At 35.5% G+C, this 12,666-nt stretch overlaps 1 protein-coding gene across 5 annotated transcripts in view; it reads left to right on the plus strand.

The window, feature by feature from the left end:
• Positions 1–12,666, plus strand: part of LOC118009497 (lysine-specific demethylase 6A-like) — a 170,418-nt gene that overhangs the window by 101,770 nt on the left and 55,982 nt on the right. For 2 of the 5 annotated variants that reach the window (XM_035003790.1, XM_035003815.1), the window contains exons 11-16: positions 3,767–3,865; positions 3,990–4,209; positions 4,717–4,851; positions 6,112–6,201; positions 9,618–9,717; positions 10,503–10,873. In XM_035003790.1, the coding sequence (XP_034859681.1) occupies positions 3,767–3,865; positions 3,990–4,209; positions 4,717–4,851; positions 6,112–6,201; positions 9,618–9,717; positions 10,503–10,873 (1,015 nt within the window). Of the gene's footprint in view, positions 1–3,766; positions 3,866–3,989; positions 4,210–4,716; positions 4,852–5,436; positions 5,593–6,111; positions 6,202–9,617; positions 9,718–10,489; positions 10,874–12,666 lie in introns of all 5 variants that reach the window. The other 3 variants (XM_035003638.1, XM_035003720.1, XM_035003557.1) reach the window with 3 other exon arrangements.

The following is a 12,666-nucleotide window of genomic DNA, read 5'->3' on the forward strand; positions in this document are numbered from 1 at the left end:
TTTACCCATAGATACCTGATTTTTAAACATTGGCATGGGCTTTATTTTTAACTTTTTGGATAAAATTAGCTCAATGTACAGAACATTTTCTTGACTTCTGAAATAAATGATATTAATCTTTTTTGGGCTCAGAATTATCATTTTAGATAGTAATTATTTTTTATCTGTTAATTTTTTTCTATGATTTCTATGATTTTGCTTCTTTTGCTCTCAGCTACTGTCTACTTAGTGTATTACTTTTAATTGGCTTTATTGCTACAGAAAATTAAGTTTGTGAAAATTTATATTTTAAAATTCATTAAAGCTCTGAAAGAGGATCTCATTGTTAGTAAAATTTATAGGGATTTGATGACACTAATATTTCAGAGACTTTTATTTGTTAACCTCTGTATTCAAGACTGTGTTGCATATTGTTGCTTGTTGCTTGGCAAATGTATATAAAAGTGAGATGGTGGGGCTTGCATGGATCTTTTGGTTAAGTGTCTGCCTTTTCCGCCTCTGGTCATGATTCTGGGATCCAGGGATCTAGCCCTGCATCAGACTCCCTGCTCAGCAGGGAGCCTGCCTCTCCCTCTTCCTCTGTAGCTCTCCATGCTTGTGCACTCTTTCTCTCTCTCAAGTAAATAAAAATACCACCTAAAGAAAAAACAAAGTGAGATGGTGATGTGGTACTACAGTTATATTCACGCTGGTAAAAGGCTCTGTTAACAGTCTCCCACAGTAATAGAACTGTTTGTGTTGGGAGTGATGAGACAGCCAGCTTTGTTCATCCTCTCATTTTACACATGGGGGAAGTCCAGAGAAGTAAACTGGTTTCCTTAAGGCTAGTAAATGTCACAGAGAGCTGGAACTCAAGTTTACTTGGTGCTGCTTATATTAGAGGTCAGCCTACCTTAATGGAACCTAAATAAGTTGTATTAGGGGAACAGTTCTTGGTGATTGGACTCAGACTTTAATACTTGGGCACATTGTTGACATTCTCTTTTGACTTCGAAAAATGGGATGTGAAAATGCAGGTTTCAGAAATTACTTATTTCTTCTGGCATTTAGGTGAATGTGTCATATAATCTGAAATTTGGTTTTGTTTAAAAATACATACATTTTCTGGGTGCCTGGGTGGCTCAATCGTTAAGCGTCTGCCTTCAGCTCAGGGTCATGATCCCAGGGTCCTGGGATTGAGTTTCGCATCAAGCTCCCTGCTCTGCAGGACGCCTCCTTCTCCTTCTCCCACTCCTCCTGCTTGTGTTCCCTCTCTCACTGTGTCTCTGTCAAATAAATAAATAAATAAAATCTATAAAAATAAATAAATATTTTTCTGATGTCTATCCCTGTTTCCAGTTACTGCTAACTCTCTTGTTACTTCTCTGTCCAACACAGGTTCTATGCGCTCTCTAACATTGCTTTTTCTGTTTCTTTTACTGGTTTTTCTTCTCTTTCTCAACCCACAAGTTTGGTTTATTTTTCCCTCACTTCTTATATGTATCCTGTGTTCTTAAGCCTCTCTTTCTTTCTTTCTTTTTTTTTTTTTAAAGATTTTATTTATTTATTTGACAGAGACACAGCGAGAGAGGAAACACAAGCAGGGGGAGTGGGAGAGGGAGAAGCAGGCTTCCCGCAGAGCAGGGAGCCCAGTGTGGGGCTCGATCCCAGGACCCTGGGATCATGACCTGAGCCGAAGGCAGACGCTTAACAGCTGAGCCACTCAGGCGCCCTGAGTCTCTCTTTCTTATGGGTGAATTGCAGATTAAGATTTGTAACTTTTAAGGTTCTGAACTTGTTTCATATCCACTTCTGTTTCCTGAACACCAAAACATCTTTTAAAAGCTCATTTATTGGGGGCACTTGAGTGGCTCACTTGGTTAAGCATCTGCCCTTGGCTCAGGTCATGATCCCCATATCAGGCTCCTGGCTCGGTGGGGAGCCTGCTTGTCCCTCTGCCCCCTGCTCATGCTCTCTCTCTCCCTCCCTATGTCTCTCAGATAAACAAAAAATCTTTTTTAAATGTAAACAAAAGGTCATTTATCATGTTCTTTCTCAAACCATCTACTTTATTCTTTTTCACAATAACTTACCTTTTTACATTGAGTAAATTTTACAAACAGTTATATCTCCTTTAGTATATACTGAAGTCACGGAGTCTTTATCAGTCATTTGGTGTTATTCTTTTTACACAGTTTTCATTACTTCCACTGTAATTCTGGCTCACCTGTGTGTACCAGCCCTATGGTTTTTTTGTCCCAAATTTATTTTCATTGTCTCTAATTTTTTAGTTTACACATTGTTAGAAGATTAATGTTTCTGTAAAGTGTTTTTGTCATGACCCTTCCCTTTTTAGAAAGACAAATTCAAGTTGATCACAGTTGGATTTAAATTTTCCATTTGTAGACTGAGTAACTTTTTTTTTTGTTGTTGTTGTTTTGTTTTTTTTTTAAGATTTTATTTATTTATTTGACAGAGAGAGAGATAGCGAGAGCAGGAACACAAGCAGGGGGAGTGGGAGAGGGGGAAGCAGGCTTCCCGCCGAGCAGGGAGCCCGATGTGGGACTCAATCCCAGGACCCTGGGATCATGACCTGAGCCGAAGGTAGACGCTTAACGACTGAGCCACCCAGGCGCCCCATGAGTAACTTTTGTTTATATGAAATGACTTCTATCATCTTTTCTACTGTAATCTGTGGTTCCCAACGATTTGGATTACATGAATTAGTAAAATTTGGATCAGTAAAAATAGTGCTCAACTTAGAGTGGCTGTACAATTAAAGGTATTAAAACATTTCTTGCTCTTTTGTATCCTCCAGTGCCATAAGTAGTAAAATTATACAAAGTTCCATGGAAACAACATTAAAATAATTTCTGTGTCTTAAGAAAACAAATTTAAAAACAAAATTACTTCTTGGCTGTGATTTCTGTAGTAAAGGTTTCCTTTTCTAATAGCTAACTTATAGGACAGTCTTTCTTTAATTCATTTTATGTAAGTTTTGTGTTTTTTTGTTTTTGGTTTATTTTGGTTAGTTGGTTGTTTGATAAAGTCAGCATATACTGTCCTTTGCTTTTAATATTTCTTAATATAATTGGTTTTTTAAAAATAGGATTAAAATGTAAGTTATTTAAAAATACATAAATTTAGCCTAGGTGGCTAAATCAGTTTAAGCGTCTGATTTCTTGATTTCAGCTCCGGGTCATGAGTTCAAGCCCCGCTTAATTTATTTAAAAAAATAAATAAAATACCTATTAAATTGGATATTTAAGATGGTTTATGCTCTTTTTCACATTCAGTTTGTTAGGAACTATATCTCACTTTTGAAATTTTCATGAATTAAGGAATGTTTGTTCTGAGTATTGTAAGTTTTTACAGAAAAATGCAGCTTATTATCGTTTAGTTTTTTTTGTTTTATACCTTTATTCCTGGTCTAGAGGAAACCTGAATACAAACTGCATATAAATTGAGACCTGTGTGCTTAATTCTACCAAGTCCTACCAAATTTGGTAATAATTTCAGTAGACTTCCATTAATATAACATGTGTTAACACTTATGAGAGAGAAAGTTCATTTAACAGCAAATTACATGGTAGATTATATATTTTTGTATATGTAAGCATGTATGCACACATACATATATAGTAGCTTTTTAGGTTTCTTTTTTTCTATATACATTATTTTGGCAAATAAATATAGTTAACTTAAATATTAATGGAATACTTTATATATATGTATACTTGTTCCTGTTTCTTTATACCCATACACATAATTCTTTCCTCCCTTTCAGGTGTTATTCAAGTATTGGGAAAGTTCAGGATGCCTTTATATCATACAGGCAATCTATTGATAAATCAGAGGCAAGTGCAGATACATGGTGTTCAATAGGGTAAGCCTTCTTTATATTGAATTAATAGTATTTTCATAGATACACAAGTTCATATCACCGCATGTAATATACTGTGTATTACTATTATACTCTGTTTCAGATAACTTATTCTTTCTCTTTTTAGTGTGCTCTATCAGCAGCAAAATCAACCTATGGATGCTTTACAGGCCTATATTTGTGCTGTACAATTGGATCATGGGCATGCAGCAGCCTGGATGGACTTAGGCACTCTCTATGAATCCTGCAGCCAACCTCAGGATGCCATTAAATGCTATTTAAATGCAACTAGAAGCAAAAGTTGTAATAATAGCTCTACACTTGCCGGAAGAATTAAATTTTTACAGGTAAAAAATTGAAATTTTATTTTGAAAAACTTTCCCATATGATAACTGTCATGAGGAGGGTGGCTTTTGTTTTCATGTCAGTAACTTTTTTCATAATTTTTAATATTTTGTGTATTTTACTTTTAATTTAAAGTAAAAGATGCAGTATTTAGTGTTCTTTTGCACATTTACTTTGTTGATACACATTAATTTGCATGATTTTTTGTGTGCTGTATCTCCATTTTTAAGTTATAGCATTTTAGAGAAAAGAACACAAACATTCTTTTCCACTCTTGATTGAAATTCATGAGATCTGTGAGGTTTCTGAAAAAGAGAAAATAGCTTTGTTTTGACTCACACGAGTATATTCTAGTTGCCCTCTTTATATGCAGCATATATTAAACCCCCCAAATTTAGACTCTATTTTCTTTAAAAAATAAATACCTGTAACATTGAGGAAGATTTAGTGGACTTGCTCTTACTCAAATAGGCCTGTGTTAAATTTGCTTTTTACATAATTTTTCCTAGGCTCAGTTGTGTAACCTTCCACAAGGTAGTCTACAGAATAAAACTAAATTACTTCCTAGTATTGAGGAGGCGTGGAGCCTACCAATACCTGCAGAGCTTACCTCCAGGCAGGGTGCCATGAACACAGCACAGCAGGTGAGAAGTTGGGTTATCTTCTGTAGGTGCCCAGCTTTAAGGGTTCTTTCCAATCTGTAGTGATCAAACTTACATTACTAAGTACAGGATTGGCTTTTTTTTTTTCTTTTTTAATAAAAGTCTTCAAATTTAATTGTAAGGGATTTTAGATCAAAATAAAACTTCTTTGGGGCACTTGGCTGGCTCAGTCAGAAGCGCATGCGACTTTTGATCTTGGGTCCATGAGTTCCAGCCCCACACTGGGTGCAGAGATGACTAAAAAAATAAATTTTATAAAGTAAAAATAAAATTTCCTCTGAAATGGGAAGAAACTTGGGGTACCAATTTCAAAACTTGTATATATACTCATAAATTCAAAAGGGTTTTTTCTTAAAGGGACTGTTACACAGTGGTATATTAAAAATAAAAGTTCTTTAAAAGAAGGTACACATTCCTCCATTAATGATTCATTCAGTTTAATTTTTATCACTATCCACGATATCCACATAACTTTGAAAAGTATGCAGCTTGTAAATTTTTATAATTTGAAGGAATGAATTATGAATATATAGAACCATATTTTTGTCTTACTTCTATGATCCATAGGCTTACAAAGCTCATCATTCAAATACTGAACCTGTATTAGGCCTCAGTCAAATACCACTTTCACAGCAATCCTTGTCAGTACATATGATTACTTCTAGCCAAGTAGATGGCCAATCCAGTCCTGCCAAGAAGAAAAGAACATCTAGTCCAACAAAGGTGTGTGTGTGTGTGTGTGTGTGTGTATTTTAGAGAAATGGAAAATCCCAATCAAAAATGAAGCTCTACGTCTTCTGAAATTTTTCCTCTCCTTGTGTATATCAGGGAGTGAAAGACTTCCACAGTTTTGCTGTTTATCTAAACAGCATTTTCTATACCAATTATGTAAGCATCATTTAAATTTAGAAGGTAGTGATAGATACTTGAACAAGTTGTATTATTCATTTCTTGCTTTTATAAACTTAACACACTTAATATCCTACCTAATGGGGACAGCTTGTTAGCTATTTGAGACATGATTTACATAAGTGGCTTTTTAGGGGGAGTTAGAGAACAGTGTATGTTTCAAATTAGAAAGCTTCCAAATTGGTTGTACATTTTAAGTTATCTTTTAAATAATTTAAGTAGATAAGTCCTATATATGTGTAAATGTTCCAATTATTAGTCATTTGATGTCTCACTAATAGTGTATGAATTTAACCAAATATTCCTTAATGTTTTGAAATAAATTTTCCTCAGAATAGTTCTGAGAACTGGAATAGAACTGTTCCACTTACTCCAGTACAACAGCAAGTTCATTCATGGTATTTGACACCGCAGAAATTACAGGTATGAAATAATCCTTTTTTTTTTTTTAAATTTTTAAAAAGAATTCCACGTAGTTTTAACATACATAGTTTCAGGTGTATAATATAGAGACTAAGCAATTCCATAAGTCACCCTGTGCTCATCATAAGTGCAAACTTTAATCTCAATCTAATTAACTCATTCCCTTAGTAACCATCAGTTAGTTTATGATTAAAAGTCTTTTTTGGGGCACCTGGGTGGCTCAGATGGTTAAGCGTCTGCCTTCAGCTCAGGTCGTGATCCCAGGGTCCTGGGATCGAGCCCCACATCAGGCTGCTGCTCAGTGGGGAGCCTGCTTCTCCCTCTGCCTCTGTCCCCCCTGCTCATGCTCTCTCTCTCTCTCTCTCTTTTTTTTTTTTTTAAGATTTTATTTATTTATTTGAGACAGAATGAGAGAGAGAGAGAGAGCACATGAGAGGGGGGAGGGTCAGAGGAAGAAGCAAGCTCGCTGCCGAGCAGGGAGCCCGATGTGGGACTCGATCCCAGGACTCCAGGATCATGACCTGAGCCGGAGGCAGTCGCTTAACCAACTGAGCCACCCAGGTGCCCCTGTCCCTGTCTCTCTATCTCTTAAAGTCTTTCTTAACTTCTCTCTCATTCTCTCTCTCTAATAAATAAATAAAATCTTTTGTTGTCTTTATTAAATTCCACCTGTGAGTAAAATCATATATTTGTCTTTCTCTGACTGACTTATTTCACTTAGTCTTGTAGTCTCTAGTTCTATTCATGTTGTTGCACAGGGCAAGATTTCTTTGTTTTTTAATGGCCCAATTCCATTGTGTATACCACATCTTCTGTATCCATTCATCAGTTGATGGACAGTTGGTCTACTTCTGTATCGTTGCTATTGTAAATAATGCTGCTATAAAAATAGGGATTTTTGTATCCCTTTGAATTAATGTTTTCGTATTCTTTGGGTAAATACCCAGTAGTATAGACTGCTGAATCATACGGTAGTTTTATTTTTAACTATTTGAGGAACTTCCATAAGGTTTTCCAGTGTAGCTGCACCAGTGTGATACAGGACGGTTTCTTTTTGTCTACATCCTCCCCAACACTGGTTTTCTTCTGCTTTTGATTTTAGCATCCCAACAGCTGTGAGGTATTACCTCGTGGTTTTAATTTGTATTTCTCTGATCATGAGTGATGTTGAACTTCTTTTCATGTTTCTTTTGGCCATCTGGATGTCCTTGGAGAAATGTATGTTGATGTCTCCCAACCATTTATTGATTGGATTTTTTTGTTTTTTTGGGGATTGAGTTTCATAAGTTGTTTATACATTTTGGATACTATCCCTTTATTGGATATCTCATTTTCAAATACCTTCTTCCATTTGGTAGCCCTTGCCTTTTAGTTTTGTTGATTGTTTCCTTCACTGTGCAGGAGCTTTTTATCCTGATGAAGTCCCTGTAGTTCATTTTTGCTTTCATTTTCCTTGCCTCATGAAACATACCTGTTAAGAAGCTGCTATGGCCAATATCAGTGGGTTATTGTCTGGGGTGCCTGGGTGGTACAGTTGGTTGGGTGTCCAACACTTCGTTTTGGCTCAGGTTAATGATCTTAGGATTGTGGCTTCAAGCCCTGTATTGGGCTCTGTGCTCAGTGCAGAATCTGCTTCAGACTCTCTCCCTCTTCCACTGCCCCTCCCTGCTACACATGCGCTCTCTCTAAAGAAGAAGATCTTTAAGAGAAAAAGTGTTACTCTCTGTGCTCTCTTCTAGGATTTTTATAGTTTCAGGTCTCACATTTAGGACTTTAATCCATTTTGAGTTTATTTTTGTGTACGATGTTAGAAAGTGGTCCAGTTTCATTCTTCTGCATGTGGCTGTCCAGTTTTCCCAGCACCATTTGTTGAAGAGACTGTCTTTTTCCCATTGGATATTTTGCCTCCTTTGTCAAAGATTAATTGACCATAAACCTGTGGTTTGAAATCTTCCTTTGACATATTTTTCCCCCTATTTTAAAGCAAGAGGTAATAAGCTTTAACATTTTTAGGCATTAATTCTTAAAATAGAATTGCAGTAAACCAAACTAATTAGAGAAGTATAAGGAGCCCACATCTTTCAGAGTAACAGATCATAATTCATTTTATTCCTTTTTTTAAAAGAAGTAACACGTTTGCGTGTATGAAATGCAAGAGTTATTAGAACATATAGGGCATACAGGTTAAAGGTTTATTCTTGTTCCTTGGGTTAGCCACTTAATTTCCTTTTCCTACAAATAACTAATGATGATTGCTTCTTTTGCATTTTTTTCTAGAGATACGTTTTATATGTACAAAAAATATGCTTGTTTCATAGATTCCTTTTTGTTTTCCTTTTTTTATTTTTTTAATATTTTATTTATTTGAGAGAGAGAGTGCACACAAACAGGAGCAAGGGAGATGAGGGGGTGGGGCAAAGCTGGGAGCTGGATATGGAGCTCGATCCCATGACCCTGGGATCATGACCAGAGCCACCCCTAGGCACCCCTTTTTTGTATTCTTTTAAACAGATTATACACACACACACACACACGTATTCAGAACCTTGGTATTTGTTTCCTTTACAGATCTATCTTCAAAACCTTTTCATGTTTATGTATTGCTTCATTGTTTTTTTATGGGTATAAAATGTTTTAAGACTTCATGGAGGCCACCCATTCTTTAACCAGATTCATATTGTTGGACTTTTCAGGTCATTTCCATTGTTTCTGTTACCAACAATGATGCTTTTAAGCACTTTTGTTATAACACATTTTTGTTATTTAAATAGCTTCTGATGAACTTTTATTTTTTTTAATTTTTTAAAAAATTTATTTATTTTTAAAGATTTTATTTATTTATTAGAGAGAGAGAATGAGAGAGAGAGAGAGAGCATGAGAGGGAGGAGGGTCAGAGGGAGAAGCAGACTCCCTGCCGAGCAGGGAGCCCGATGTGGACTTGATCTGGGGACTCCAAGATCACGACCTGACTGAAGGCAGTTGCCCAACCAACTGAACCACCCAGGCGCCCCTTAATTTTTTTTTTTTTTAAGATTTTATTTATTTATTTATTTGCTGGCGAGAGAGACAGTGAGCACGCACACAAAGAGGTTGGAGTGGCAGACAGAGGGAGAAGCAGGCTCCCTGCTAAGCAGGGAGCCTGATATGGGACTCGATCCCAGGACCCTGGGATTATGACCTGAGCTGAAGGCAGACGCCTAACCGACTGAACCTCTCAGGCGTCTCGAACTTTTGTTTTTAATCTTCCTTTCTTAGAGTTTTGGATAGACTGCATTTTAGAATTGATTACTTGAGGTTAGAAATCACAATATTTGACTACACAGAGGTTCTGAGCTTATGGTCCCTTTTCAGTGACAGGTTGCCTGACAGGCTCCTGTTTCTTAAGTTTATCTTTGTGTTCTTTTTTATTTTTCTAGCACTTGGAACAGTTGCGTGCAAATAGAGATAATTTAAATGCAGCACAGAAACTGATCCTGGAACAGTTGGAAAGTCAGTTTGTCTTAATGCAACAAGTACGTATATTACTTTTATTGTAATATTTATTATAATGGTAAATATTTTTCCTGAGCACAATATCATTTGAGAGTATATTAATCGTCATTTCTACTTTCTACACATATTTAATAAAATTTCTATTTCTGGGAGTGCCCGGGTGGTTCAGTCAGTTAAGCATTTGACTTGATCTCGGCTCAGGTCTTGATCTTAGTAGGGTGGTGAGTTCGAGCCTCAAGTTGGGCCTGAGGCTGGGCTTGGAGCATACTTAAAAAAAAAAAAAAAAAACCCACAGAATTATATGTCGGAGCATTAAATACTACAAATGGACACATTTTGTTTTTTTAATAGCCATAAATTAGTTTAAAACAAAACTTCATGTTTTCCTTTTTTCTTTTTTTGGGGGTACTACTTCAGATATGTACTGTGGACTTATTTTATTATTTTAGAATTAAAGTATCCCATCTTGAGGTGGAGATGCTTTTAAGGAGTGTTTGTTAACAAGGATTTGGCATTAATGTAATAGAATGGAAATTTGAAATCCCCTACTTGATGATATAAAACAAAGCCTAAAGTTTACTGACTAATTGATTATTTTAAGATGCTTTGTTTTGCCCTTATAACACTAAAGAATTTTCTTTAAGTATATAATGAAAAAGATTTTTGCTTTACCCATGTTTCATTTTTTAAATGTATGTTTTTTAACTTAGAGATATTAAATATTATAATATTAACGGGTGTATCAATTACACATTTTCAGAGTCACACAAGCAGGTTTTCTTTTTTGTTTTTGAAGATGGGACAGACAGGACAAACTACTGGAATTCCTAATGGGCCAATAGCTAACTCATCACTGCCTACAAACTTTATCTTTAGCCAGCAACCACATTCTCCTCTGCCTAGAGAACCTAGTGTCTCTCAACCTGAAGTTCGCTCTGCTTGTTTTGAAAAGCCTTTGTCCAGTGGACCATTTGCTGGAGGCTATGCTCCTTTTGGCACATCAAAATCACTAGGGAGTACAGGCACTATTTTGGTAGGCAAAAATTATGTAACAGGAAGTGGAAGTAATGGAAATGTGCCTTACCTGCAGCAAAACATACTCACTCTACCTCATAACTGCACAAACCTGACCAGCAGCACAGAAGAGCCATGGAGAAAACAGCTGTCTAACTCCACTCAGGTAAAAGATTAGCTGCTTTGTTTGCTCTTAAATAATTTTTCTTTGCTTGTGTATATTTTGAGAAGAAAAATAAATAAAATTTAATGAGTAATTTTATCTATAAAAATTAATTTTAAATAATTCATAATTGTATGAGAATTTTAAGTGTTAAATTTTACAAAAGTATTAATTAAAACACTACATTGTAGAGCACTTCTAAGTTTACAAAAAATGTGCAGAGTGTACTAAAAGTTTCCAAAATTACTCCACCCTTTGGTTCCCCTATCCTTCATACCTTGTAGTAATGTGGCACAATAATTGCAGATAAGGTATTATTAATACACTGTTATTAACTAAATGCCATAAATTACATTGATTCTTTTTTTTTTTTCTTCATGTTATATATTGTATCAGTCCTGAGAGATTGGTAATGACATACATTAACCTTTACAGTATCTTTTAAGATCTCTGTATTGTTGCCTTTTACGGAAGGTCATATAGCTGAAATAAGTACAGTATGTTGTTGCCCTTTTCCAAATGGCTTCTTTTACTTGCCATTATGCCTTTTAGGTTTTTACGTGTCTTTCTTTGACGTGATAGCCATTTTGTTTTTATCACTGAATCATATTCCATAGTTTGAATTTCCCAGAGTTTAGTTATCCATTCACTTACCAAAGGACTTGGTTATTTGTACGTTTTTGCAAGTATGAAGAAAGCTACTATAAACATTTATATGCAGTTTGTATGGACATAAGTTTTCAACTTGGGGTGAAAACCTAGAAGCATGATTGCTCCTCAGAATGTTTAGTTTTGTATAAAAGTGAAAAATTATCTTGTAAAACATTTGGACCATTTCCACCTGTAATGACTGAGTCTTCTTTCTTTCTAGCTTTTACCAGAATTTGATGGTCCATATTTAAACATGAAAGTTTTTAGTGTGGGCAGATAAAAACAAAGTACCATACATTGGGTAGTTTATAAGCAACAGAAATTTCTTTCTCACAGTTATGGAGGCTGGAAAATTCAGTATAAAGGTATATAGCATATCTTCCAGCAGAGACTGAGCAGAGGGGCCAATGTGGAGCTCGATCCCAGGACTCTGGGGTCTTTTTTTATAAGGGCACTACTAATCTCTTACTTGAAGGTACTACCTAATCATTTCCTAAAGATCCCATATCCAGATACCATCATATTGTGGATTAACTTTAAACATACAAAATTTAGAGGGACAATTGGGTTTATGGCCTTCATAGTTTTAGACTTTAGTAATTCTAATAGGGATACGGTGGTATCTCATTGTTTTAATTGTATAATTCTCTAATGCATTTTGGAGCATCTTCTCATGCCATATATACTAACTTTGTGAGGCATGTATTCAGATCTTTTGCCCATTTTTCAGTTGGGTTAGTTTCTTATTTTTAGGTGTTAATATGTTTTATTTTCCTTTTGTAGTTAGTAGTCCTTAATCACATGTCAGTATTTGTAAATATTTTCACCCAGTTCCTGCTTCTCTTCTCATTCTCTGACAGTGCCTTTTAGAGAGCAGAAGTTTTTAATTTTAATTTTAATGGAAGTCTAGCATACCAATTCTTTCATGATTGTTCCTTATAAGTTATACTGAAAAAGTCTTCACCAGGGCTGAGGTATCTAGATTTTCCCTTGTTAATCATGGAATTTAAGAGTGTAAGTTCAGTGTAAAGGCTCATTTTTTTAAAAAATGTACATGTTTGTCTGTTCCAGCACCATTTATTAAAAAGAATGTATCTGCTCCATTGTAATAATGCTTTTGTTCCTTTATCAAAGAGCAGTTAACT

The sequence above is a fragment of the Mirounga leonina genome, unplaced genomic scaffold (assembly GCF_011800145.1).
Source record: "Mirounga leonina isolate KUSES-001 unplaced genomic scaffold, KU_Mleo_1.0 Mir_101046, whole genome shotgun sequence".
NCBI lineage: Eukaryota > Metazoa > Chordata > Mammalia > Carnivora > Phocidae > Mirounga > Mirounga leonina.